The sequence below is a fragment of the Microtus oregoni genome, unplaced genomic scaffold (assembly GCF_018167655.1).
Source record: "Microtus oregoni isolate MIOR12 unplaced genomic scaffold, Mior012 000001F_ref0000356, whole genome shotgun sequence".
Taxonomy (NCBI): domain Eukaryota; kingdom Metazoa; phylum Chordata; class Mammalia; order Rodentia; family Cricetidae; genus Microtus; species Microtus oregoni.
The window spans coordinates 81,158,027-81,185,560 of record NW_024543060.1 but is presented as its reverse complement, the minus strand read 5'-3'; the positions used below and the strand labels follow the sequence as shown (position 1 = coordinate 81,185,560).

General features: G+C 38.7%; 1 protein-coding gene across 3 annotated transcripts in view; it reads left to right on the top strand.

Moving 5' to 3' along the window:
* Positions 1 to 27,534, top strand: part of Atp2b1 (ATPase plasma membrane Ca2+ transporting 1) — a 101,759-nt gene that overhangs the window by 39,945 nt on the left and 34,280 nt on the right. For all 3 annotated transcript variants that reach the window (XM_041669423.1, XM_041669416.1, XM_041669426.1), the window contains exons 2-5: positions 10,065 to 10,493; positions 20,181 to 20,378; positions 26,322 to 26,576; positions 26,668 to 26,793. In XM_041669423.1, coding sequence (XP_041525357.1) covers positions 10,286 to 10,493; positions 20,181 to 20,378; positions 26,322 to 26,576; positions 26,668 to 26,793 — 787 coding nt within the window. In that variant the 5' untranslated portion in view covers positions 10,065 to 10,285. The remainder of the gene's footprint in view (positions 1 to 10,064; positions 10,494 to 20,180; positions 20,379 to 26,321; positions 26,577 to 26,667; positions 26,794 to 27,534) is intronic.

Sequence of the window (27,534 nt, the reverse complement as noted above, 5' to 3'; positions counted from 1 at the left end):
TCAAAAGTTGGCACAAATATCTTTAGTCTTTCACTTGTCTTTATTAATAGCAGAAAGAATCACAGAGTCAGCAAATTTAAATATTTATGCATTGGTTTTATAATAACCTTCAGTTTCAGTTATTTAAAGTAAATGTGTGTGTCCATATGTGCATGCACATGTCCACATGTTGGGTGGGGTGCCTATGGATAACAGAAGATCTAAGAGCCCCTGGAAATAGAGTCACAGGCAGCTGTAAGTGGCTCATGTGTATCCTGGGAACTGAACTCTAGTCCTCTGGAAGAACAGCAAGAGCTTCTAATGGCTGAGCTGTCTCCCAAGCCTGCACTGCCTTTTTTACATGAGTGCTGCTGTTATTTTAGCATTCTGTTATGGAAGCTTAGGTTGTATTTTAGGAGCGAAGATTAATTTCTGTGAAACTAACTTTGGAGATAGAAATAGTGCCTTTATCACAAAACCAGCTATTTCTTGAGCTACCTCCTTATTCTCCTGTACTTGGTGACATCATACCCCCACACCTGTTCTCATCTCCTTACCACCCCTGCGCTGCTGGTCCAGATGAGGCGTGTTCTAGACACTGAGGTCTGCAGTATTTTCAAAGTCATGCACTCATTTAGTACTCTTTGCCTGCTCACCATTTCCTTTGTGGGTCCTTGTGTAATGTTTGCTTACACACTTGTCTTTCTCCTTTATAGAGACTCAACTCCTTGAGCACAGAGCCTTGGACATGGATTTATTCAGATGTCTTTGGTACTGATAGAAACTTCAGAGAAAACAGTTTATATGAGACAGTGTTAAGTTTAACATTAGTGATTTCACCTGAAGTACTGCAGAATACTTCAGTGATAATGTGGGTCGACAGCTGTAATGTAACCAGTAGCAAGAGAGTAATACTCTAGTAGATGTAGGCCATGATCTTATACGAGTTGCCAAGAGAATCCTGCAAGTAGATCCGGGTGAAGCCCTCATTTAGGATGTTGTAAAGATTTAAAAGGCTACTGAATTTGAACTAAGTGATAGAGTGACTAGAAGAATACCTTACAATGAGACCATGGCATAGAGAAAGGCGGGGGTGAAAAGCAACAACTAATCACTGTACCGTCGTCTCAGGAGTGTGTGGACTCAAGCCTGGGTCCAGTTGCCAACCTCAAGATGAGAATCGGGGATGAAGTTGTATTGAGGAAAGACGTTTTTTGGAGGTGTGGTAGAAGGAGATGAAACAAATAGCTTGATGGGTTAAGAAAATCCCAAGAGAGGCAGACGTTTTAGAGGACAAGAAAGAGACGGTCTTTTATGGAGTAGACTGTATGGCAAGGCCAAGTAAGAGACCTAACAGAAAAGGCATTGAGATACAGGCTTGCAGTGGCAATTTAAGAAGCAGGAGTTCAAGCAATGGAAGCCTTGAAATCAAAATCAAAATATTCTGGGAAAATGAGATGTGTCAGTTGGTTATATATTACTAAGTCATGTAAGTTATTAATGAACTAGAACCTGGTTTGTTTTTGTTTTATTGAGACAGGATCTCATGCATCCATCCCTGACTGGTCTAGAATTTGTTGTATAGACCAGATGGGCCTTGAACTCAAACAGCAATCAGCCTACCTCTGCTTCCCTCCACTGCCTCCTGAGTGCTGGGATTAAAGGCGTATGCCGCTCTGTGGACCTGAGAGGAATGGGAAATGAGTGTGATTGAAGGGTGTTGTATGACATTCTTAAACAATCAGTTTTTCAAAAGTCCTCAAAAACAATAGATAAAACTTTTAAAGTTGTTTTTCAGTGGGCATGGTGGCTCAAGCAAGTGAAGGCAGAAACAAGAGGATTCATCAAACTCAAGCCACCCAGAGATAACACACTGAGACCTTGTCTGACACGTACACACACTCACACAGGCACACACCCCATTAGTTAAATATGTATTTTTTTTTCAGTATTGCTTAAGCAGATGGTTTGTCTCTTCTAGGGGTCACTAACTAACGAGATAGACACAGGAGGAGAACCAGAGCAAGTCACACATAAAGACACTTAGAAGCTAGCTTTTCAAGGGAAGCTAGTATGGCCAAGGAGTCTGGTGACTTTAGGACCAGTCAGAACGTGTGACAAGATTCACAGAGAGAAAATCTGAAACTAGAACAATTCTAGGCCATGGTTTCAATGGGTGGCACTGGCCTTCAATAGCAGTCAGAAAACAAACCAAAATGAGGTCAAGAATACGTGTGGGGAAACAATTTAAAGGAGAAAGATTGGGAATATGTGAGCAGCTTAGAGGCTCATCGGAGATGTGATGGAGTAAATTACAGTTGAAGACATTCCTAATGCCCAGTCTGTGTGCACTTTATTGAGTTAACCATCAATCAAACGTTGCTTAATATCCTCTAAAATATAGCTTATTTTTCAGCCAAGTTGCTTGAAATAGCATGAAACTGAGTATTGATTTTTTTTTCCAAGCTCCTCTTCAGTATCTATAGCTGGAAATTGCAAAAGGACCATCCACAATCAAACTACATATATAAAATAGAAATGAAGGCCTGGGAAAGTGTCTCTTCCTCTTAGCTTTGTGTTCAGTTTTGAAGTGCTGGTCCAAATCTTTGAAATCTAGAATTTTCAATTAATAAAACAGAAAACTCATGTTAATTTGCAGAAGAGAGTTAGCCTCCCTCGGTATTGCCAGCTTTATTTTTGTGAGTCTGTTCGGTGACATAATGAGCATCCTGTTTCCTTAAGCATTTAAGTGTAGGTTCTTGTGAATTGACAGAATAGAGGTTCTTAACAACTGAGTAGGCCGGTGGAGCAGCTGGTGTGACATTCAAGTGTTCATGTTGCCTCTTAGCCCCTGAACAGAAGGAAAAAACACTGTTTTAATTTAGAAATCTCTTCCTTGACTATAGCCGAAAATTTCAACACCAGAGAGACTAGAAAATGATAGAACATTTGGTTCTCATATTTAACCGGAGATATAGTATGTTCTTATATTTGGTAAATTGCACAGGATTATATAAAATTAATTTATTTTAGAGCTCTTCAAAAGTCTCTCCCCCCCCCCAGCCAGGAATCTTACTGTAAAAATGAAAGGTTTAAGATGCCTATGTAGAATAATAGGATAGGAAAAAACAAAGTATAGTTTATCTTAGAGGTGTGAATAGGTAAAATTAGAGCATTTTGTTAAAACTTGATACTTGAAGGTTAAACATTTTTAGTTTGAAAGAATTATTCACAGTATTTGTGTAATATGACACTTAAGAAGAAACATATCAATGTACCTGGTATTAAAATCCAAAACAGTTCTACATACCAGCTCACAAAATATTTTTTAGAAGGTTGTCTGCTTTAAGTTATTCTTAAAAGTGAACACTGGCACGATGCAGAATGCTGAGTAATTTGCCTATTTTGTCCATAAACTTTTGGATCACGATGGATACCCAACAGTTAGTTCTTGAGTCAGAGCTTGGGTCACAGTTGTCTGGATAGTGGCTTACCAGAGCAACAGCAGGGTCAGCATCCCACAAGTCTTTAGAAATTTAGCTTTCCATAGGAAAGAGAAAAAAAACAAAATCTCCTGAATCTCCTGGGTGTCATGGGGGGGGGGAGAGGAGAAAAATGTATAACTCAATAAAAAACAAAGAAAAATTGTAACATCGAGAGAGAGAGAGAGAGAGAGAGAGAGAGAGAGAGAGAGAATGAGAATTTTTCACATTGCACTGTGTCAACTGAAGAGATTTCCAAGGTGGGGCCCAAGAGCCCTGCAAGAGTTACTGATAAACACTGCAGTTGAGAAACAGATCTGCTATATGTGTAATTAACTTGAGAATTTATCATGGTTTATTAAATTCAGAAGTTATGGTTTGTTGATTCTGTAGGTACGTCCTTGCAAGATTATGCCAATCTTCTCAGACATGTTGGTGGATCAGAGTCTACCAACTTACTTGACCATAAGGCAAACGGTTCTCTAGTTGTCATCCAGGTATCTGTGCCTTCGATCATTGACATTCAAAATGTTACCGTCCGACAAGTAGTCGGTGCTGGAAATGGCAGTTACCTACAGCTTTAGAGATGTGGTTGAGTGGCTAGTCTATACCCCTGCTTTGTTTTAGGCTGGCATACATTGTTATAGATGAAAAGTTAATGGGAATGAGAGTGGTATTGTAGGGAAGATAAGGAAACTGATTTTCCCCCCACACCTTCTGTGAGCCAGACTGCTATAGTGTATTTTAATTGAATTGTGAAATTCTGAAATAATAGAAAAACAAACAGAAGTCTTGCAGATGCACTTGCAAATCAATTTTTATTATCAAAAAGCCAATCTCATTTTTTGTGACTAAAAACCAGATGAAAACAGTTACCGTATCACCTGACCCTCCCACTGATTTCCTTGACAGTTCAAAAAGACCAGAAGCTCTGGACAGTGAAAACATGCAACCAGAGATGGCCGTGTGGTGGGAACAAGAATCCAGCAGTGGCGGGATTACAGAAACAGAAGCTTCAAGTCGGGAGAGTGGCAAAGGGGTAGCAGAGGTCGCCAGGACATCAAATAGGAAAGACTGTGCTCGTCAGGTTCAGGAACGTGGGAATTACTGGCCGCCCAGACAGTGTTTTTTTTGGGCACAGGAGACGCTAGAGTGGAATAAGTTTATTGTGGAGGGGAAAGTAAATGGTCTTTTGTAGATGACAGTTTAGTATCCCTTTTTCTTAGGAACACTGGCTTAGTTAATTCCTATGCTGATTTAATATGTTTTTATTTGACATGAGTATTTTTTAACAGTTTATTCCTCAAGTGAACACGCTTATCCTCCAAGCTTTATGACATACTAAAGCTCAAAATTGTTGCCTGGCCTCCTCTCAAAGATCTAGGGCCATCATTCAAAGTCATTGGCAGTAGCAGTGTATAATACATTTGAGACTCTCCACAATGTATATATGTGTACATGTATGTTTGTGAAACATGGTCTCACTGTGTGGCCTTAGTTGGCCACTCATTGTGTAGACCAGGCTGTCTTGAATTCAGACCCTAGTGCTTCTGCTTCTCTGTTGCAGTGATTAGAGGCATGTGTCACCCTACACAGACTTGAGTACTTTGTAATTTCTGTTGTCTAAAAAGATTCAAAAGGAAATAAAAATGGTACATCTTTAATACCAAGATGGTTTGAAAACTCAAGTGCTTTCTCAGAAATCATAATGCACTTAGCGTGTATTTTAAACATGTTGTTAGGTTCTGTTTTGTTTTATTTGAATTGTCATTACTTTGTTGCAGAGCTGCTTTTTCATAGGTTATAGCTCATTTCATAAACTGAGAGCGTTTCTAGTCAATAAACATTGAACCTTCAGTATATCACAGATACAGATGAGAGTTAAAAATCAGTAGGACAGATTCTATCCTGAGGTCACACACAGTTCAGTGGGAAAGACTAGAGAGAACTCAGATTGCTACAGCTGTGTGTAAACAGCTGTGACAAGTGACACGCTAGGTCCTCCTGTCTTCTAATAATCTACCCCCACCCTAAGACATTTGCTGAAGCCTTCATGCTGGGGCTTGCAGCTTGGCACAGCTGCAGCTACTTTTACAGTACTCAGTCTCTGCCTGGAGTAGTCTTCTAGAAGAGAAAAAGTTACTGAGAAGAGTAAAAATAGTATTCACAAATCTTTTTGAGGTTTATAGATCAGTCATTGTGAACAGTGATTGCTTTCTGCTGTATCAGTTCTGTATAAATGAGATCATCCTTGGTGAGTGTGTGTGTGTGTGTGTGTGTACATTAATAGGAATTAACTCATCTGACTAGGTTGTGAGTATGTTTCTTTAAGTCCTTTGGAACGTATAAAACAGGAGTTCTGAGTAAAATTAAATTTGAGTCTCCCTTGGGTTTCCTAATTGATTTAATGAGATAATTTGAATACACTGTAACTTTTGGTTGTGAGCCTAGACTTTAACACCTGAGCCATCTCTCCGGCCCACTGTTATTTGTAAAAGAAGCTCCCACTCGTGATTTTAAAATATGTGCTCTCCGAAACTATAGTATCAGACCGCATACTCTTTCCACTGTTACAGTAATGCCTGAGAGTTGACAGTAAGTCATTACCACTTCTTAAAAGACTATTTCAGTTACTGAAAGGGTTCAGGATTTCAGGGTAGGAATCCAGTGAAAGGTGTCTTTTGCACTTCTACAGAAGTAGCTCTGAAGTAGTGTAGAGGAGTACAGTGTCTTTCTGAGACACGGTAGCCTAGTATATGTCTTTCCCTTTGGTAGGTTCTCAGTGGAGTGGGCAGTCGATCCAGTCTAATGTGGAGTATTTACCTACCCACCCTCTCCAGGGACCCTCTAAGTCAGTGGTTCTCAACTTGTGGATCGTCACCCCTTTGGGGGTCACATATCAGATATCCTGCATATCAGATATTTACATTATGATTCATAACAGCAAAATGACAGTTATGAGTAATTTTATGGTTGGGGGTCACCACAGTGTGAGGAACTGTAGTAAAGGGTCGCAGCCTTAGGAAGGTTGAGAACCATTGGTCTAAGAGTACTAGGTTCAGATTGTCCATTCTGACTTGAATATAATTGAAGAAAACTGGGTGTGGCAGGTTGGTTCTCTAGTTTGCAAAGCAGCTCTCAATAAAATGCTAGCCACGGTAAAAGGCAGTTACAGAAGTGGGTGACCCTTCTGCTAACTGCCAGTCAAGGTACAAAGGAAATAAAATTAATTTTATTCTGATACCCTTACATACATATATCCACATATGCTGAGAGGGAAAGGAGACTGAGAAAATGGAGTTCTTTGGTAAGCTGTAATTCCAAATTGTTTTTGAGTTCTTTGACCTATCTAATGGCTAAGTTTAGAGCACAGTCATTTCGCTGGATGGCAGGTAGACCTTCTTAATATTAGCACATTGTTAGGAAGTATACCCTGATTATGTGATTAAGGTTGATGCCTATTATACATGATAATGCTGATTAATATCAAGTTTAGCACGTTTAGCTTTTGATAAACTGGGCCATTGTCTTTCATAAATACTGATACATTCATATACATCATATTTATACAGTTACATTTTGGAATTAAATATAGGATGATCATACATGTGTGCCAATTAAATTTAGCCTCATTCCCATCTGTCTGCTTGGATCCTGATCCTGTTACTTAACATTTGCTGATTATTCTGCTTTAAATTTTTATATATTGAATAAGCACAATTTCCACATCTTCAGCTCACTAGCATACATTTAGAAACATTAAAGATTTGGGAACCCCAATTAAAAGGAAGTCTTGCTGCTAATACTATTAGTTGTATCAGCAAATGTTTTTCCTGTTTTATTACAGGAATCTTTTGTTGGCATATATTAAAATCATCATGGAGTGTTTTCTATGACTCCGTATTTCATTCCATCAGTTACTTACCTCTTCTACATTTTTTTTTTTAGCTTGTGTAAATGATTTTTAAAACCTGGTTACCTGTGCTGACGTTAGATAACTTTCATACAACTTTCCCCATGTTCTTTACGTCTGAAAAGAACTGAAGTTGTACACTGGCAGTGCTGTCCCTGAACCTCGCTTAGCAGGTGGACTTCACAGCCGCCTTTTGTACCTACCCCCTGCCCCGCCACTTGATGGTTGTAGCTCTTTTGTCCTGTGCCAGGCTACAGCCGTCTTTTTCTAGAAAACCTCAGACTGCCAAGAGTGACTTAATCAGAAATGCCGTTTACTCTGGCGTAAAGTTTATAGGCTGAGTGTTCTACATCGAGTTGTGTGCTTTCTTTAAGACATCGCCTTTCTGAGGTCTCAGCTTCCACTTCACTTTTTTCCCCTTAAACCTTTAAAATGGAAGGTGAAAATTCTCTGAACAACAAAGAGCATCAGAATAGGTGATCTGGTTTCTGTTGTATTTGAATCCAAAATAGTTTGTCTCTTACATGGCTGTTACTTTGAGGTTAAAAAATAGATTAGTTAGATAGATGAATGAGTGAATAAAGGAAAAAAGCAAAGAGAAGGGGGTAATAGATAACCTAGAAGTAGAAAACAGCCTGATATGTAATTTGGACAGTGGCTCTTGCATTTTTTGGTGTTTCTTCTGAACATCTTTTCTCAGAACATTTCAGAAGGATGTTCTTGTTATTTAGTATAGTGGAACTGAACATCAATCATATACTCAGCCAAAGCTGTGTGGTTATAAGATAATAGAAAACTCAACTTCTAAAATCAGTTTCTTGATAAATTTTTGAAAAAACCAAGGACAGGACAGACATAACTCTTTGTGTAAACCAGGACTGAAAGCACACGTCCATCCATGCATGCATCTGCCCATCATCCAGCCTTACATGCCTTCCCTATCAGATCATGGAGTACTAGGTGATGATCATAGCAACTCTTTGTGTTTCTCTCAGAGTTAAGTTCAGTAGGAAGATCCAAGCTGGGAACACAGAGGCATCCTGGAAGTTTCATTGCTAGTCTGTTTGATCTCATTCATATTTCTGAAGCAGAGAGAGCATGGGGGAATGGTTTTCTCTGGAAAAGGCTGTCGAGATGACAACAAAAATCCATAGCAGTGCCTTCCAGAATCCACCACTGTGCGTTCTTGCAGATTTAACCCAAGGCAGACAAGCTTTTCTCAGCTCACTGGTAGACGTGGTTACCTTTTTCAAGCAGCTTCCATTCCCGTAGTTCTCAGGATGCTCCCTGAGTAGATAGCACCTGTATTGTCTGGAAACTGTGGCGTACGTGCTTACTTCTGCTACACCTAACAACACTCCTGAGGTGTAGGTCCCAGCGTTTGTTGTTATAAACAGCCCTTCAGTTGACTTTGATGATGGCTGAAGTATGTGGACCACAAACCATGGTATACATCCATCCATCTGTCGGTCTTATAGATGAAAAGTAACTGTACTAGCCAGTGTCTTTTCCAGCTGCCAGACATTTTATTAAGTAGTTAGAGGGCTAGTTGCTTCAGAGGCAGAAAAGTTGATTAAGTTAACTGAAGTTTGACCGTGGATGCCTTTAAAACAATGTGGTGGGGAAATGTCCAAGGGCTTGGATAAAGGAGATGTCATCATAGGAAGGCTCAGCCAGACTCAGTCACTGGATGAAACATTAAGGATGGATTCAAAGATAAGAGTTTAAACCCAGGCAATTAGGATAATGGTGATCATGAAATGGTATAGTTACCGTACAATATTATAAATCCCATCTTTAGCATCTTAGATGAAGAATTGACAGGTCATTTTTAGGTCAGTTAAAAAGATGAAAGTACAGTGAAGAAATGAAAATAGTTTCTCTAGCTTTTATTAGCTATCTCATTTTTTAACCTTTCTGTGTTTTATTATTATGCTCATTCTTTTATTATCTGTCATGATCTGGCATAATTCTTGACTCTTGAGAGTAGAGTAACATGTAGATAAAGAAGTAAGAAAATGAAGTAGCGAGAAGGATTAAGGTGTAGACAGAAGTCCTGAGGTGGTAACCTGATGGGAACCGTGTGGAAGACAGCTTTAGAAAGGCACGGGACAATGGAGCGGCAGAGTGGTAAAGAGCAGCGCAGGAAACTGTACACATTCAGTTTATTAGGCTTTTTGTGCTGTCACAGGCTGTTCCATGTGAAAAGGCTTAGCAAGCTAGGTTGAGCTCATGGGTAAGAAGGAACTCTGGCTTTGAAACCATTCAACTTAAGATACTTCAGCCATTGAGTTAGCTGAAAACTCAATTTGTCTAGCCTTACTGTTCTGGATAGAGTAAGAAATGATAGTATTTAGTTTTAATAGTTAAGTGAAAGGAAGAATTTAAAGCAGCTAGCAAAGTTGGAACTAACCACTTGGCGCTAAGCACTTCAACAGTAACTTAATAATAGTAATACACAGACACGGAATTCAGGCATGCTGTGCCGTTACATTTAATTGTGAGTTCTAATGACTAGATGCACCCTTTTTAATCTAGTAGTTACACTGTGATCCGAAGGCACAGTTCACAAATATTTATAACTGCTGTACTTTGCTTAGCTACCTGGTGGCATTCAAGAAATATGCTTATGTACATGCATAATACACTTGAGGATGAACCATTAACACCTAAATATTTTCTTCTTACAGATGTGTGCATCTCAGGATTGAGAGGAAGAAACAAGTCATGGGCCAGTGGTCAAGATACTTCTCTGGGAATTGTTGCTGCTGATACTGCTTCACAGAGTCATACAATGAGTGTTTGGTTTAAGGAAGATTTTCATATTTAAAAGATTTTCATCTTGGAAATATACCAAGTGAAAATTTCATTCTTTTGGGAAACATTTTCCTCCTAATAAATTATACTTGTAATGGGCGACATGGCAAACAACTCAGTTGCATATAGTGGTGTGAAAAACTCTTTGAAAGAAGCTAATCATGATGGAGACTTTGGAATTACGCTGCCAGAGCTGCGGGCTCTCATGGAGCTCAGGTCCACAGATGCATTACGAAAAATACAGGAAAGCTATGGAGATGTCTATGGAATCTGCACCAAGTTGAAAACATCTCCCAATGAAGGTAGGTTTTATTGTGTGTTGACTAGTCACTCACTGGTTTAAAGCATACTGTTTATTCAGTTCAGATGGAAGCATACTGTTTATATCGTCTTGGCCATTGCATGATTTTAGTAACGAGTTCTCAGATTGCTACAGTATGTTAAACTTCCGTGTTGCAGAATGGCAAGCTGAAGTAGTTTGTGCTTTTGTCTGCATTAGTGCTCCAGTTTACAATAACAAGATTGCCCTTCCACTGGAGATGTAGAGGATGGAGCTGAAAGTGGTACCCCCAGGGGATCCAGTGGAAATAAACTGCTCACTAGCCTTCATTTTGCCGAAGCTTAAAATAGTTCTCATTTCCAGTAGCCGTCAAAGTTGTTTTCGCTCATGGGACTTAATCTAAACTTTTAATAATCAGTTGATGAGGCCTGAACACACAGTTTTAAATTAGGTGACTCTAAGTTTTTCACTTTGTAAACATTTATGTGGTCGAATTATGTTGAATTTCCCTATGTTTAAAACGGCTTTAGTTTCATGAGTTCTTTGTTTTACAGTATGGACTTTGCTATACTGTGTCATTTGAAATGAACTGACAAAGTTGGGTTTTTATATATTGATATTATTGTTCATAAAATGATGGATACAGAGTTTGAAGAGAGCATTCCCAGATTTCAGAAAAGAAAGTGAACAAGTATTAAATATGTAGTGTGATGATACCATATGCTTAAGAGAAAAGCTAATGGAAAGGGGAGGCAGAAGTATTGGGGGTGCCTGTATGTGATTATGTGACATCCTGAAGAGCAGCTCTAGACATGAGGATAAATGTTCAGTAAATAAATACAATTTATTTTAGTAAGATTGGAAATTTTTATTTTAAAATATTAATATCGATATATATTCCCAAGGCAGTAATAGAGAAATTATGAAGGCTGTTTTTCCCAACATTTTTATAGCACTAGTGTTGATGGCAATAACAGAAGGTAATTTTCAAAATTATTCAAGAATTTAAATCATACCATATTTGAAAATATTTGTGTAGTTGTATGTGAATTGCTCACTACCAATTGTGATAAGGAGGCTCTTTGAATTCCATGATGTACCATAGTGTTGCGGACCTCTGTCCATCCTCACCCTTGTCCGAAGACGTCATCTCACTGCTTGAGGTCTTTTTCTGTAAGCTATCTCAAGATTTTTCTCTATCTTTTCAAGTCATAAATTGTAGAGTTCCTGTTATACCTTTGTAATATGATAAAACTTGAAGCTTTTCATTATGCGAACATGATTTGAGATGACTTAAAGTTTTGACATACTAGATTATACTTTTATATGCTGTTCACCATTGGTAGGTTTATTAATTTTCTTTGCCTGTATGTACGTACTATGTTTCATCTAAAATCCAACTGATGAATACTTCATGATCAGCAAATTAATAAGAAATATTAAAGATCTTTCATCCCATGCATTTGTTCATAAAAGGCATATTGAGTGAGCAGGGATATAGCTCTGTAGCAGAGCCCTTACCTAGTACACAAAACCCTCAGGTAGGATGTCCAGCACTGCAAAAGCTGTATATTGAGCTTCAGTTTCAAATATACATGATTGCCCTTCCCCCAACTATATTTTTGTATTTTGTTTATTAGAGTCTTTATTTCCTAATTACTGAATATTCCTCTCCTATGCCATATCATTTTCATGAGGATTTCTCTTTGATCAATTTTGAGTAGTATTTTACATTGATTTTGATTTAGTTAATGAATTAATTGGAAATTTTGCATCTCTTAAATTCTGGGAAGAAGAGATTATTTACTCTTGACATCATGATAGAAGCCATGAATGGTCTCTAGGGAACTGAATTAACACTTAACATTTTATCTTTATTGTTTGTGCCTTGGGGCATTAAATGAAGTTACGCATTTTTTCCCTCTTCTAGTTTTACAGAGTTCTTGATCACGTTCTTCATACTACTGTGAATGAATGTTTGCTAAAATTTGTACAAACTGGTCTTTATGATCCTATATAAATTAATTTGTCATTTTGAAATGTTCCTTTTAAAAATTACAAAATAGTTCAATGTAAGCATTATATTTGTGTTTATAGTTACTGAAATAGAACCAAAATGGCACAAACTTCATAGAAATATTGCCAAAGGACTTTTCATAGCTTTCACTTATTAGAAATATTTCACTCCAAAGTCTAACATTGTGTCACTGATGAACCAGCCAAATCATAATGAGTCAGGATTAAAAGTAAGCAGCTGGGGCTTATGTAGCCAAGGGTGTGTCTAGACAGTAAATAAATACCTTGTTGTTAGAAGAATTCGTATTCAGGAAAAATGAGAACTGAAATGTTTCTTCAAAGGACGTGGGTTGTATTGCTAAAACTACAGATACTCCCTGTCCCTTCAGCCCCTTTGTTTATGACTCATTCCTGGCTCAGCCTTTGATCAGACCTGGTGTCCTCATGTGTTCATAAATTCCGTATATTTTCCTAAAACGGAAAGGCATTGGCAGTTGTTAGAAGAAAATTCTAAGTGTAAAATCAAGTTACATCTAGCACTCAGAAGTTTTACTGAAATATAAATTTGCATGAGTATAGTATTAGAAAGTGTCTGCTATGTAGCAGGTACTTTTCTAGGCCCTGGGCTTATATGCATGAATAAAGCAAAGATCTGCACTTTGTTTTCAGAAAAGGGAGACAATCGACCAAGTTAGATGTATAGTGACTAAATTAAATTTACAGTGCTATTGCATTCAGCGTGAGAGCCGTGAATGGGAAAGAGAATCAGTTGTGCTGGAGATACCTGTGTTAGATTGTGTAATGTCTGCAGGAGCAACTCAAGACATTTCTTAAGAATAGCAACAGCAGAAACTATAGTACTTATATTAGGTAACATTTTTGTGCTAAGTTGGTTATTTGTGCTTTCTTATAAATATTAATTTTATCCTTAAAACTCCTTTATCCTAGGTTATAGGCAAGAATGCCACCCCTCACCCAAAAAAGGTCAAAAGCCCAAGGTCACTTTAGCTGTGGTCTCATTCTGAATAGATGCTTTAGCTGACACAGTGTACTGCTTTCTATCAGAGTTCAGTTCGTATAACTTATACTAGAGCTGAGCTACTGAGAAAGAGAAGCCTTTGTTCTCTTCCTAGTAGATTTTCCCCCCAGTGGAAAAACAAACTTATTTTCGGAGTTACGTGATAAACGGTTTCATGTGTCAACTTGCTGTCAATGACAAAATATTTCAGGTAGTCAACACTGAAAGGAAGAAAGGTTCATTTTGGCTTGAGTTTTCAGGGTTCTTACCAGGATTCCTTGGCCTGTTGGCTTTGAGGTATAAGGAAGCAGCAATGATTAGCAAGAGTTCATGGCAGAGGTACTCTTTCACTTGGTACTTGGTGGTGGGGAGGTGAGGGAACGGCCTCAGGGAAGTGTTCGTGATCCAGGCTGTGGTTTCAGTACTACATCCTTTAAAAAGATGTCCTTCCTATCCAGGCAGCTGTGTTACTTCCTCATTTGTCCCACTAACTTACCACGTGTCCTCTAAAAATGGACTGTTTGAACCTGTTCTCAAGAATATGACTAATGTGTTGACCAGTAGAACGTGTTTGAGCTTACTGAGTTTTTTTCCATCTTTTTTGATTAACCATCATAATTCTTGAGGGGATTGAAATTAAAAGTTCAGGGTAAAATGAAGTTGAGACTTGAAATGTCATATTTGTATATCTTTTACCTCTTTTAGAGCAAGCATGTATCTCAGAGTGTAGTTTTATGTCAGAACAATCTAACATCCTAACGCATAAGATTATTTTAAAGTATTTTTCTCTTGTATTGTATTTTCCTGTATTGACTCTCTCGTGCATACTCTAAATCCCGTTTCCCAGACCTTTAGTTTTCACAGTTGCTTCCCTGTTTTCTCTTCTTTAACCCTGTGCTATCTGCCTTGTGCTCTACATTGGATGGCAGAGTAGACTGCTGTAGATTCAGGAATGCAGGCCTCTAGCTCCAGTGTCGTATTTGTCATGCAGTAATACCACACTAAACGCAGTAGTAGAACAGTGAAGTCATCAAAATTAAAGACATGCTGAGTTAATAAGCATAGCTTCTTGCACCACAAAGGGGAGAAGTCAAGTAAAACTGAACTCTTTAAATAATGATTGTCGAGATTAGGTAAAAGAAGGGCTAAAAAAAAAAAAACAACAACAACAAAGGAGGCAAAAGAAGACTACAGAGAGCAACAAACGAGGATACGTTGGGAAGCAGGATAGGATCAATAGCCATTGTCGCTGGTTGCCTAGTTTCCATGTTTTAAGTGACAGTTCATGTTTGCACTCCCTAGAAGTAAGTCGCTTGTACTGCCGGACTTTGACCGTGTCTCCGTGTTGTGATATATTTTAACTCTTTGAGAAAACTGACCTTCCCCTAGGGATAAATCACTATTGACTTAACAGGCTAGTACAAAAATGCTCTGATGTCCCATGGTTTGTGCTTGACTTTACAGATTAGTACAGACGTTCAGCTAGTGTTTGTATGGTCACGGTGTGCTAGCATGTATGGTTTTATGCTTGTGAGTTCTGTGATCCTGCATGACCTTGTCCTAGAAATGTATTGACACTGTAGTAGAGAATTACATGTTATTTTAGTGCCTGCGCTGGTCACTTGTTTTTGTTTCTTAGATTTTTTTAAAGGTTGTTTTCACTAGTTCTCCATCTAGTAGCATGGATATAATTTTAAAAGTCATAACGTGAGCCTGAAGTAGAATGTCCTTGGTTGTCTGTTGTGCTTCCAAGTTTAAGTTTTAGGTAACAGTAGATTGAATTCCTTTCAAATACTCCCTCTCCGTCTCCCCAACATATTCCTGGAGTTCTTCTTGCTATTAGACGTTGTTGCTCCCCTCCTGTGCTTTCCTAGGCTGTTACTGTTCTGCAGGTTTCTGGTGATTGATGCTTTGGACAAAGCCATCCGTTGCTGTTACCTTTGACTTCACGAGCCATCACCTGGGTGCTGGTAGTTCCCATGTTAGCCGTTCCAACCCAGGAAGCCCCAATTCCTCATCCTTTCCCCACATCTCAATTTACTGAAACTCTTAAAACCTTTTTACTGAAACTGTTACCCATGTTGCTACTTTGATGTGAAAATTTCCCCCCATTCTCAAGTGGTCTTAAGTCTTGAAAATAATAACTCCTAACTTTCTCTTTACAAACAGGGTCTCCTTCCCTGTTGTGGTCAGTTTACCCTGTGGGTGGGATTCACTGTCTTGTCATATGAAAATTCAGCTAGAGTCATAATTGGTGCCTCTTCCATACACTGTCATTTTTTCTCGTAAAGCCGAATAGTTTCTCATTGCTTTTGTAGTGACCCTTAGACTTCTCGGGGGGAGACCTGCAGCTCTCCTCGTGATCTGCTCTACCTGACCTTGCTAAATTGATCCCCCTTTCCTGTTTCTGATTCTTCATGTTGGAAACAGCAAATGTTGTTTGGATTCATTTCCCCACATGGATTCCCGTAGTATGTCCTCCAGTGCCATCTAATATGTCATATACAGGGTGTGTCTGGGTGGTTGCTTGTTAGTCACTCCTACCATACTGAGTTTGTTAAGGTCAAGAGCCAGGAAAGGCATCCTGCCTGACACTTAACTTGTATATTCAGTACCTTTCCATAATACCTAGCGCATGTACCATATGGGAAAGAATACTAAATCTGACTTTAGATGGGTGGATCTGTAGTTTGAGGGCAGGTGAGGGATCACCTCCTCTTTCAATGCTGAAACAAGGAACACATTTCCACATACTTTTTAGTCTACATCCTTCCTCCCACATAGGGTAGTCACCTATAGCCGTCCCACAATCCCATATGTGTATATGTACACATATATACATCCATAGTCACAGTTTCTGGTTGTATGTGGAATGTATTAGCCCTGATTTTCAGCTAAACCCACCTGCTTCAAACACTGCAACAAACTTCCCCCTTTCAAAACGTGGAATCAGCTGTTGAGATGCCGTATTCTCTTGATATAAGTGGCTTAATATAATTGAATTTTGTTCTGTTTCTCCATTGAAGTGTCAGGTAGATAGTACTGATGATCTATATTGTCTGTTCATAGGATCAATTTTAGGCTATTTTTACTCCCTACCTTGATGGATACAGACATGTAAAGTGTATAATTTTGATGCTGCTTTGTATGAGTTGTGGTTGTATTTTTTCTTTATGAAGCTAACTGTGCTATTAGAAGATCAATCCTGTGCTTGACCTTGACCTGGTTGCCACTGTGCTCTAATCAGCCAAGCTCATGAAACTCAGTAGAGTTTTTATTGTATTTATTGATGTTATTTTTAATATTTTGTTACTTCTGTAGTTTAAAAACTAAGGCCAAGAAGTTTCATCACCCACTGTACTGTTCTTGAAGTGGCAACATCTTCCTGATCTCTGTCAGACTGATACCCTGAGCCTGAATTCCATCCCTTCTTTCCTCATCACAGGTCTTACTTTAATAATAATCATGATTTCCTATGTCATTTCTGTCATCTACTCAATTTTTCTCATTTTCTTTGGTAGATACCTTGCTTTAATATCACCACCCATTCTTGAAAACACAAAATACAAATAATACACACTTTAAGTCATTTTTCCAGTATATTTCTTTCCATTGTATCATAATTGGGGGGGCAATGGATATTGCTGTTTCTACTTGCTCGTTATTATTGTCTGTTCAATTCCTTCTAATCAAACTGTTTTCCACACTTTGCTACAGGAAGGTTCTTAATCAAGGTCATTGTCTTTTGTCTGATGAAAGAAAATAGTTTTCTGCCTTTTTCTTACTGTGCCTTCTCATATCACATCAGCGTCATCTTTTAAACCTTTGTCTTATGGAAACCTTTAGTACTGCTCAGACAAGCTTCCTTCTGCCCTGGGGTATGTCTTGGTGTGCATCCTTCCCCTGCACACTTCATTTTATCCTTCCTGCCTGCTTATTCTGTCTTTCAGGAAGCTCTCATGGAGCCAGTGTCTCCAGAATCCTTGTGTGTTGCTAACCCTCTGTTTCAAACTTTGCACAGAAATTCTGATTGGGACTAGCAGTCTGCTTACTAGATAAAGCAACTTGATTGCTCACATCTACAAAACAGAACTATTAATTCCTCCTTCCCCTTTAACTAGCCCAGCAGTTCCCCAGGCCTGCCCTACTTGGTAAATAACCACCACCCACTCACATTCACACACACACATTAGCTGTGCTTTTCAGTTAAACCCACTAGCTTCAAACATTCCATTAAACCACCCCCATTCAAGTTCATTTGCAAAAAGAAAAAAAGAAATGTTAAAAGTTAGTTCTAGATACCATTCGTTATTCTCCCTTTCATCCCACATCCAATCATTCCTCATCTTGTCTGATCTCTGTCCAAGTACCTGGCAGATCCAGTTACTCCTCTCAGCCTCTGCATCCAAAACCCAGAATCAAGCACTTTTGTCTCTTTGTACCACAGCCTCACTGGTCTTTTCCCTGGAGCACTCCAACCTGGCAGTGTAAATGACCTTTCTAATTGTAAACTAGTTATCACTTCCCTGCCTTAAAACCTTCAGGTAGTTTCCATCCCAGTTAAAGTGAGTAATAAATGGTCTTCCGTGAACTCCCCCGTGATCTGGGCTCTGGGTCTTTTTTTTTTTTTTCCTTTCTTTCTTTTTGACCCATTCTTTCTTTCCTCCTTGATCACTGAACCTTAGCCCAATGGTTTGCTTTCTGGTTCCTAACTAAACCTTGCTTTGATCTCTGTCTGGCCTTTGCATTTATGCTACTGGAAATGCTTTGTTCTGGTCTTTTCATGGTTGACTCTTTATCATTCAGACTCATTTAGATGGTGGTTTGTTAGAAAGGCTAGTGTCCACTGAGAGAATTCTGGTGGCCGTTTAAAAACCATTTTTACTGAATTATAGGTATCTTAAATTTCTTAATTTTAACTTTGTGTTTGTCTCTCTCTCCAATGTAATTTACACTTGCTGAGTGTAGAACTGGCCCCCCAGCATGTGGAACAGTGTCTGTAAGTAGTTAATGATTAGTAAATAGCATATTTGGGCAATTCACAAAACTTCACTTCATGATATTAAGATTATTAAATCTATAAAATTAAAGATTTTATTCCATATGGGCTTGAAACTTAGTAGTACTCAAATTTGTAACCTGTCTTCCCTCTACATAATAAACTTTACCCTGTAATTTATGATTTGCAAACTTAATGCCCTCTCCTTGTCTTTAAAACAACCTTGTAAGTTATTCCAACAAAGAGTACTGCTTCCCCTACCCCCATCCCCCACTCCTGCAGCCCCCGAGAGGCAAAGTGACACAAGATTTCAGTATGGGACATGTATCTTAGGTCTTCTGATTCCCCAGCAACCTCATTGTTGAGGGTTGTAAGCATATGCTTAACCATATATGATGGATTTTGTGGGAGTGACAGCTCTGACTGTCCTGGAACTCCCAGAGCTCCACGGCCTCTGTCTCCCAGGTGCCTGGATTAAAGGCGTGACCCACCATAGCCCACCTAACCATGTATGATGTTCAGAAAAATCAGAAATCCTTAGAGCTGCCTCCTTTTCATTTTGCTTTCTTTAACTTTGTGACTTTTCAATGTTAACATAAAACATTATCTGTAGCTATTAAAAGATAGATTTGACCTAATGTTTTATAGTTATAATGGTAATATTTAAAGTAATCAGATGTTAATTTTATGATCAGTGATAATTTCCATTCAGTATGAGTTTTAAAAAATATATTTATACACATTTCTTAGATAGTGGAGACCAGCACAGGGCAGACTAGAACTCATCCTCCTTCCTCCTCAACATGAGGTAACTGATGCGACTAATCCATTACCCAGACTTCCAGTGTCATCTTTATTACTGTAGTCTTCTCTGCTTTTGTTCTGGTGACTCCATCTTTAACATCTGGCAAGAACATTCTCAAATCTTCTTTTGGTACATTCAGTAAAGTCAATCGTGATACTGGATTTGTATGTTCGTCTCTTGTTCTAGCGGTGCAGTCTGATATCTCTTCAGCTTTCTGCTTACCTGGGCATTGAGATGAACTGAGACACTGAAGACACAAACCTTCTAGTAATGTGGGTCTTTCCTGTTTGCTTTGTTGCTGCCTTTCATAAATAAGCTTAAAAAAAGTTCAAAAAGTAAATAAGTGTAGAAAAGGTGTTTTACTAATTAGCTAGCCACCATTCAGTACCTAAAGGAAATCTGCTGTGTGTGTGTATGTGTGTGAGATATATATATATATATATATTTTTTTTTAACATAAAAAAACTTATCATATTGTCATAAAAGGTTCTGGTATCTTGGTGTCTATAAGAAGAATGGTCAAAATAAGCAGCTAAGAAAGTGAAAGTGGAGTTTTAAAGCTATTTTAAAAAGGTGTTTTTGCAGTGCTGAGATCAAGCCCTTCCACATGCTGCAGGCATTCTACCACTGAGCTTCATCCCAGCCCATGTGATCCACTCTTAGGTTAGCTACTTAAAATGTATGCTTCAGGGAAAGCTCTGTGTGTTTCTCATTGACTTACCTGTGTGTTTAGACTAAAGAGCACAAGGAAGCGTTCTGCTATGGGCCTGGGAATCAGTCTAAAGTGTAACAAATTAATATGCTTGGAAAGAGTGGATATCTTCACTTTAGAGTTGTCAGACTTCACCCAAATTTGTTTCTTTTTTATCAGGTTTAAGTGGAAACCCTGCAGATTTAGAAAGAAGAGAAACAGTGTTTGGAAAGAACTTTATACCTCCTAAGAAGCCAAAAACCTTTCTCCAATTAGTATGGGAAGCATTACAAGATGTAACTTTAATTATACTAGAAATTGCAGCCATAGTATCATTGGGCCTTTCTTTTTATCAACCTCCGGAAGGGGATAATGCACGTAAGTAAATGGGGGGGGGATGTTTTATGTGATGCTAGTTCACTGAATTTGCATAATATGTAATAAGTAATAATAATAATAATAAAGCCAGGGAATACTTATTGACTGCTGTGTGCTAGGCTCTGTTCTAAGCACTTCTAATATGTTATCCCAAATGATTTTCACAGGAACTCACGAGTTTCAGTGTTGCCTGTGTCATACAGGGAATCACAGTTTAATTGTTCTTCCATGCATATGTCGTGTGTAAACACAGTTAGACATCTGGGCACTACACGTGTATGCTACAGCCTGATATTGAGGGTTCGGGTTTTTACATTTTGGTTCTGTTTCATATAGAAATGCTTCCACACAGGTTTAGTGCAGTACTTGAGAAGAAGGTATTATTTTTCCCTTATACTCAAATGTATGAGATCAAGGTGTTAGACTTCATGTCTTTGAATTGGGGAGTATTTGCAAAATACATAATGAAATTCTTGAAGAAAGGACCTCTCTAAATGCCACATGTATTTATGATTCAGACATACATGCCTGAAGATATTTTATACAATATTTTAAATAATTATCTGCACAATTTCCTGGCTAGAGTTTTCCACTGCAGCATTGTGTCTGTGCTCAAAAAGTTCCAGATAGTTGAGTGTTTTGGATTCTTGAAGGTTGTGTCTGTGGGGGACATTGTGACCCATGAGGAGGTCTAGCATAGGAGATGCAGATCAGCTTCTGTGTCTATCCAGCTCTTTTTGTGCTTCTCAAGTGATCTTTCAATTTCTTGTTTGCCTTCTAAAAGGCTTTATTATTTATAATGGGTATTATCATTACTGTATGCTGTACCCTAGAGAATCTAGCCTGGATTTTGGATACTACATTCAAGTCATCCCACAGTATTTGACATCAGAGGACTGATTTCAGAATGTTTTGTTTGTGAAAGCTTCTTTCTTGCACTTTCTGTACTATGATCAGTTTAATTTTAAAAATTACTAGCTCTAGAAGTTGGCTAGGTAAAATACAAAAGAAATTTCACAAAGCTGTGCTTAGGACTTGTGTGAACACATGTATGTGTCTTACTAATTTTTAAGGAAGTCGGTCACAGAGTATCCATATATCTTAAACAGTGTAGGGCCGAAATTCTGAGCAACAGTACTGTTAAAATTTGATCAAAACCAGTTCTTACTATTCTGGACCATCCTTTCAGTTAAGGCACCAAAAATATATCCAGGTTTTGTAATCTGTTTCATAGGGACATAAAATTGTCCCTGCATCAGAATCACTGGTGCAGGTAAGAAGATATTTTGATAATATATTTGTCAGTATTTATGCAAAAACCAAATAAAATTTTATTTAAGCAATGGTGTGTGGTTTGTTTTGTTTGTGAAAAAAAAATTGAAGACAAGTTTATCAGAAGGAAATAATAATTTACTGTAAAATACCTCAGAACCCTTCCAGATTCTAAAATGTCCATATTTGCCTGTGTGTAGTCATCTATTTGTGTGTGTGTGCATGCTTTTTGCATGTCTTAAAACATACAACTGAATTTTTCAGTTTTCCATTACCCAACCTTTATTATAGAATATTGAAAATTGATATTCTAGATTTTAGTTAAAAATTAATACAAAAAATTTACTAGCAGTTTTTTCCAAGACTATAAGGAAATTTTTATTTTTAGTGGTGTGAGGTTTATTATGAGCAAAGTCTAGGTCAAGTGTCTCCTCAGATGTCTTAGAAGTTCTGCTTAATACATCTGAGATGACAATCTAGTTATCCTAAAGCCTTTTCAGAACCCAGTAGAACTAGTCGATGAAACCTAGGCTTTTGTCCCATGGTAGGAATTTATTTGGTAGTTGCACTTTGTTTTATTTTTAAGAGTTGTATGTGTACTACCCGTATGCTGTCATCCCGATACTTTTTCACTTTAAAGAAATCTACATTAACAGCATTTCTAACTAATATTGTTTGGCAATGAAATACAGTATGTGCCATATAGATAATTCTTGAGTCAGTAGTATCTGATGTCAGTGATTCTCAGACTTTTTGGTCTCAAGCGGACCCTTTACTCTTGCTCTTAAGGACTGACTCAAAGAACTTTTGGTTATGTGAGTTAGGGTATAGATATTCCTATGTGCTAAATTAAAGTGGAAATGTTTAAAACTATTAATTAACTTGATTGTGGTAATTATTCTCAGGGTATATATGAGTCAAATTCTTACATTAGGGCAAAGGAGATGGCTCAATTGAGAAAGTACATATAAAAATCAGGCACACACTGTTAAAAGACAAGATAGGTTCAGTCCATTATCTCATCATGGTGGGACATGATGGCATGCAGTCAGACATGGTGCTAGAAAAGATGCTAAGAGTTCTACATCTTGGTCCAAAGGCAGCAAGAAGTGAACTGAGACACTGGATTTGGCTTGGGCATTTATGAGACCTCAAATCCCACCTCTGCGTGACATACTTCTTCTAGTAAGGCCACACCTCCTAATAGCGCCACTCCTTATGAGTTTATGGAGGCCATTACATTCTAATTATCATAGCTTTTATGTGTTTTTGAATCCAGACGTGATCTAATTTAGATTTAGTCTCTAATGTGTATGGGGTCTCTTTACATATCTAAATCCTGAATTGGTTATTGTACTCAGTGACATGGTCATTTCTTTAGCCTGAAAATAATTAAAATACAAATTCAGATAACTGAATGCTTTGTGCCCACTGAAAGCTGAGTTCTGGTAGCTTCCAAAATATTTTGTGTGTGTGTGTGTGATTATTAACTTCATCCCAAGTGTATCTTACGCTTATCCTTTCTTCCTCAAGCGTTCCACATGTTCCTCTCCAAGACTGATAATTGCCCTGTAGCCTCACATGCCAGGTTCTTTCTTCGGTCTCTGCACACTTCTGGAATACGCGGAATCGTTTCTGCAGTTGCTTATTTTCTCATTTTTAGTTTCAGTTTTCTTCTCACCTTGTCCAACCAGTAGCTTCAGACGTTTCGGTTCAGCTCAGAGAGCATAATCTCATGTAGTATTCCAAAGAATAGATCTCTTCTGGTGAATTTGTAAGCGCCCAAAGCTGAGTTTCAGGAAAGGGTGTTGTCAGCGGCAGCATGGTAGCACACACCTGTAACCCAGTGTGTGGGAGACTGAGCCGGAAGATGGAGAGCTTGAAGCCTGCATGGGCTGTGGAGCTGAAACACAAAGAAAAGCAAACTAGACTCCCTGCGTGTGTATCCCTTCTTTATTTTTCAGAGGATCGCCATGGACCACTGACTCAGTCTTAGACTAGATTAGATGATAGCCCCAACGAACAAGGGCCAGGTCCTTTACCTTTCTGCTTTTCAACAATTCCTACTGACTTCAGTCTCCCCCTGGAATTCTCTTTCCTTCCATCTCTATGCTGGTGGTCCCTGATGACCATTTGACTTGTTGTGGGCATCTTAGACCAACTTTCTCTGCTCATTCAGCCTCACTTTATTTTGCAATATACAACCATGTTATGTTTTTGCCATGAACTTATGAATGCTTAATTATTGACGCCTTACCTGAAACTCGGTATTTCTTCGCTCCCTAGCTACCTTGGTTTCCTAAAGTAGTGTCTGCCACAGTAGGTTCATGTGGTGGAACAGACAAGATTCAGCCGGCTTAACTGCATGCTACAGAAGCCAAGCTGTGACCACACTGTAGTCAAACTGAGAATGATTTGCCGGGTGTACATCACCTTTAGCTTTTTACTTATATCTTGTCTGCCCTCTGTAATAATAGCAGATAGCCTCTCACGCTAAACAGCCACATTTTAAGTGCAAAGGGAGATTTCTTATGGGAAACTGCATGGTGTTACTCTAGTGAACACGAATGGTAACCAAGGAAAACAGCTTTAGTGCCGATATAGAAAAAGTTTAATGTTCTGGGAAGAAGATGAAGCCAGCCACAGCATTCCTGTCAGCCAACATGTAATCCAGAGCAAGGCCCTGATTTTTAATTCTTTGAGGACTAAGAAAAGAAAGGAAGCTGCAAAAGAAAACTTGGAAGCTCGCTGAGGTTGGTTCATGAGGCTTAAATAAAGGGCCCTTCTCGGTTAATCCCAGCCTGAGGGTCAGGTGCCGATGCAGAAGCTGAACTGCGTTGGCAGAAGATGGAGCTGGTGGTATTGAGGAGCATGGCTCTACAAGACTGTCTCAGTGTGAATGGAACAGCCTTGTCTGGGAAGAAAATACCAGAGGGTTGGTAGTTAAAGAAGATTTTAGTGCTCGGCTTCCAAGGGCAGGCTCATTCTGCCTACTCTGCCTGTGCTCTGTAAATGGAATAGCAAAGCCTGGCTCATGGTGCATCTATTCCAACAAGCCCACTGTTGAGATTCCCTGTAATTATGGATCTATACATGCATGAAAGTCAGCTTTCCACATCTCAACAACCACCACAATAAAAGGAGCTATTGAACACTCAGATGATCATTGACAGTTTGTAGCAATAAATTTACTAATAAATAGGATATATCCATTTTTGGACTATAATACTTAAAATACCATATACTTAAATTATATATAATTATATATTAATGTATTGTGTTATATATATTCTATTGCTCAGTAACAATGCACCTGTTCACTCAAGAGTTCCAGTGAAGGTGTATGGTAAAACGAATGTTTCTACATCTGCTTGTTCATCATCTGTTCTACAGCCTATGGACTCAGGAAGTAATTTTGGGGTATCTTTATTTAAGAAACACGTTTCCTGGGTAATTTGACAAAGGAAAAGAAAACTGAAAATCTAAGGAAAGAATTCATCAGCCAAGATGTCATAAAGGACATCATGGTTCATGGAGGAAAGTGTCAGCAGTAGCAGAGACTTGGAAGACGTTGATTCTAGCATCATGGATAACTCCGAGGGGTCCTTAACCACGGGAGAGGAAGTAACAGGGTAGACTGCACTAACTTAGGACTACTAGCCTGAAGATGTGACTCGGTTGCTGCTTACAGATGAGCAAAGAAAATGGCATCTTGAGGTGGAATTGGCTTGTGGATTTAGATACTGTGTATATCTAGTGATCAAGTATGAGAGGCTTGATTTCAGCTTTGAAAGTGACTCTTCTGTTGATAAAATGGTACCAGACAGCCTTAAATGCTCCAGGAAACCCTTACAAAATGGCAAGCCTCATCCTTGGTTTGATTTTATTCTGGAAGATTATAACTATTTAACGTCCTTTCCTCCTTTCCTTTTCTTCCCTCTAGGCCCTTTCATACCCCTCCTTGTCTTCTTTTTTTCATTAATTGTCACATGCATATATGCATATACATATATTCCTAAATACAACCTTTAATACCAGTACCAGAAAGGCAGAAGTGAAAGCCGGAAGTCTGAGTTTGGCTCAGCCTGGTCTGCATAGTCAGTTCCAGGTCAGCCAGAGCTACACACAGAGACCCTGCCTTTTAAAGTCAAATAAAGGGTAGTCAAATAAAAGGTATTGGTCATCCTGTCTTTCTTCAGCCCCCACTATCCTGATGAGTCTAGCTGTCACAGCAGCCCTCACAGCCCCACAGCCGTAGGTGTTGCTGAAGACTCGGATGGTCCTTGGCAGTCTCAGCCACAAAGCTCTGTGTAATTATGGTGTGCACACTTTAGACTTCACACAGCTGCACACTTCATAGACTTTAGTGTGGACATGGCTGACAGGCAATAGAAAGCTGAAATTGTGGAAGTTGAAATGTTGACTTCGTTGGGTCTACCTGAAATGAAGCCTTACATATTGCAGAAGCATGCCCGGAACTTCCTGGAGGCTGGAGTTTGGTCTTCTCTGCATGCTTCCTCCTTCCTGGCACCCTCTGAAAGGTTCATTAGGAACCTTTGTAGAGGGGTTGCGTTCAGTGGTGCTCAAAGCTCTGAGTAAAACTGATGAAGTAAAAAACCTGAAAGTAGTCACTGGGTTTTTGAAATTGCCACTTTGTTTCTTTGCAAATAGTTTGTGGAGAAGTCTCTGTGGGCGAAGAAGAAGGTGAGGGTGAAACCGGGTGGATTGAAGGAGCTGCAATCCTCCTGTCGGTGGTGTGTGTGGTGTTAGTGACGGCTTTCAATGACTGGAGTAAGGAGAAACAGTTCCGAGGTTTGCAAAGTCGAATCGAGCAGGAGCAGAAGTTCACCGTCATCCGGGGCAGTCAAGTCATCCAGATACCGGTAGCTGACATTACTGTCGGAGACATTGCCCAAGTGAAGTATGGTAAGCCGTGCAGGGCACCGCATCCACCTGTGAGATGCAGAGCTGTGCTGAATTTGTGGACGGCTCAGCATATCACTGCCTTCTGTTTCAGGTGATCTTCTTCCAGCCGACGGCATACTGATTCAAGGCAATGACCTGAAAATCGATGAGAGTTCATTGACTGGTGAATCTGATCATGTGAAGAAGTCTCTAGATAAGGATCCCTTACTTCTTTCGGGTATGAATTTAAAAACTTGAGTGTTTTACTAAAAGCCAAGAAAACATTAACTTTAGAATCTATGAAGATTTTTAAGCAGTAACAGGTATATTGCAGATCTTGGAATACATAGTATATTTCATAAATGGGAATAGAATCCAAAAGGTAAAGAAATTTGAAAGATGGTGTTAATGATAAAACTCCAATATAAGTCTAATGATCTCTATTAAACTTTTTCTATATCACATTTATTCTTGTCTACTATTAAAGTCATATTAAAGAATGACTATAGGTTTAAAACAAAAATGCACTCTGATGATTTGCAAAAAAAAAAAAACTAGTTAGTTTTTGTTTTAAATAAAACCTAAAGTTTATAGCCAGGAGGTGCTGGCATATACCTTTAACAGATCTCTATGAGTTCAAGGCCAGAACTACAGAGTGAATTCCAGGACAAGGCTCCAAAGCTACACAGAGAAACCCTGTCTTGAAAAATGAAACAAAACAAAATAAAACAAAAAATATCTGAAGTTTATGTAAGCAACTACCTCACTGAACTGTTAGATAATTTGTCTGAAATGTAAACTGTTTATGTCAGGTTATATGAGTAATTGACAGTAGGAATACTGGACTGACAGTCACATGTACAGTCAGAAATAAGTTTGAATTTACACGTTATAGGAACGGAGAAGAAGGATCAGCATAGGTGCGGGTACTGTTGGAAAGGAAGGTGTTCATGTCTACTACTCAGGACACTTGTGGTCA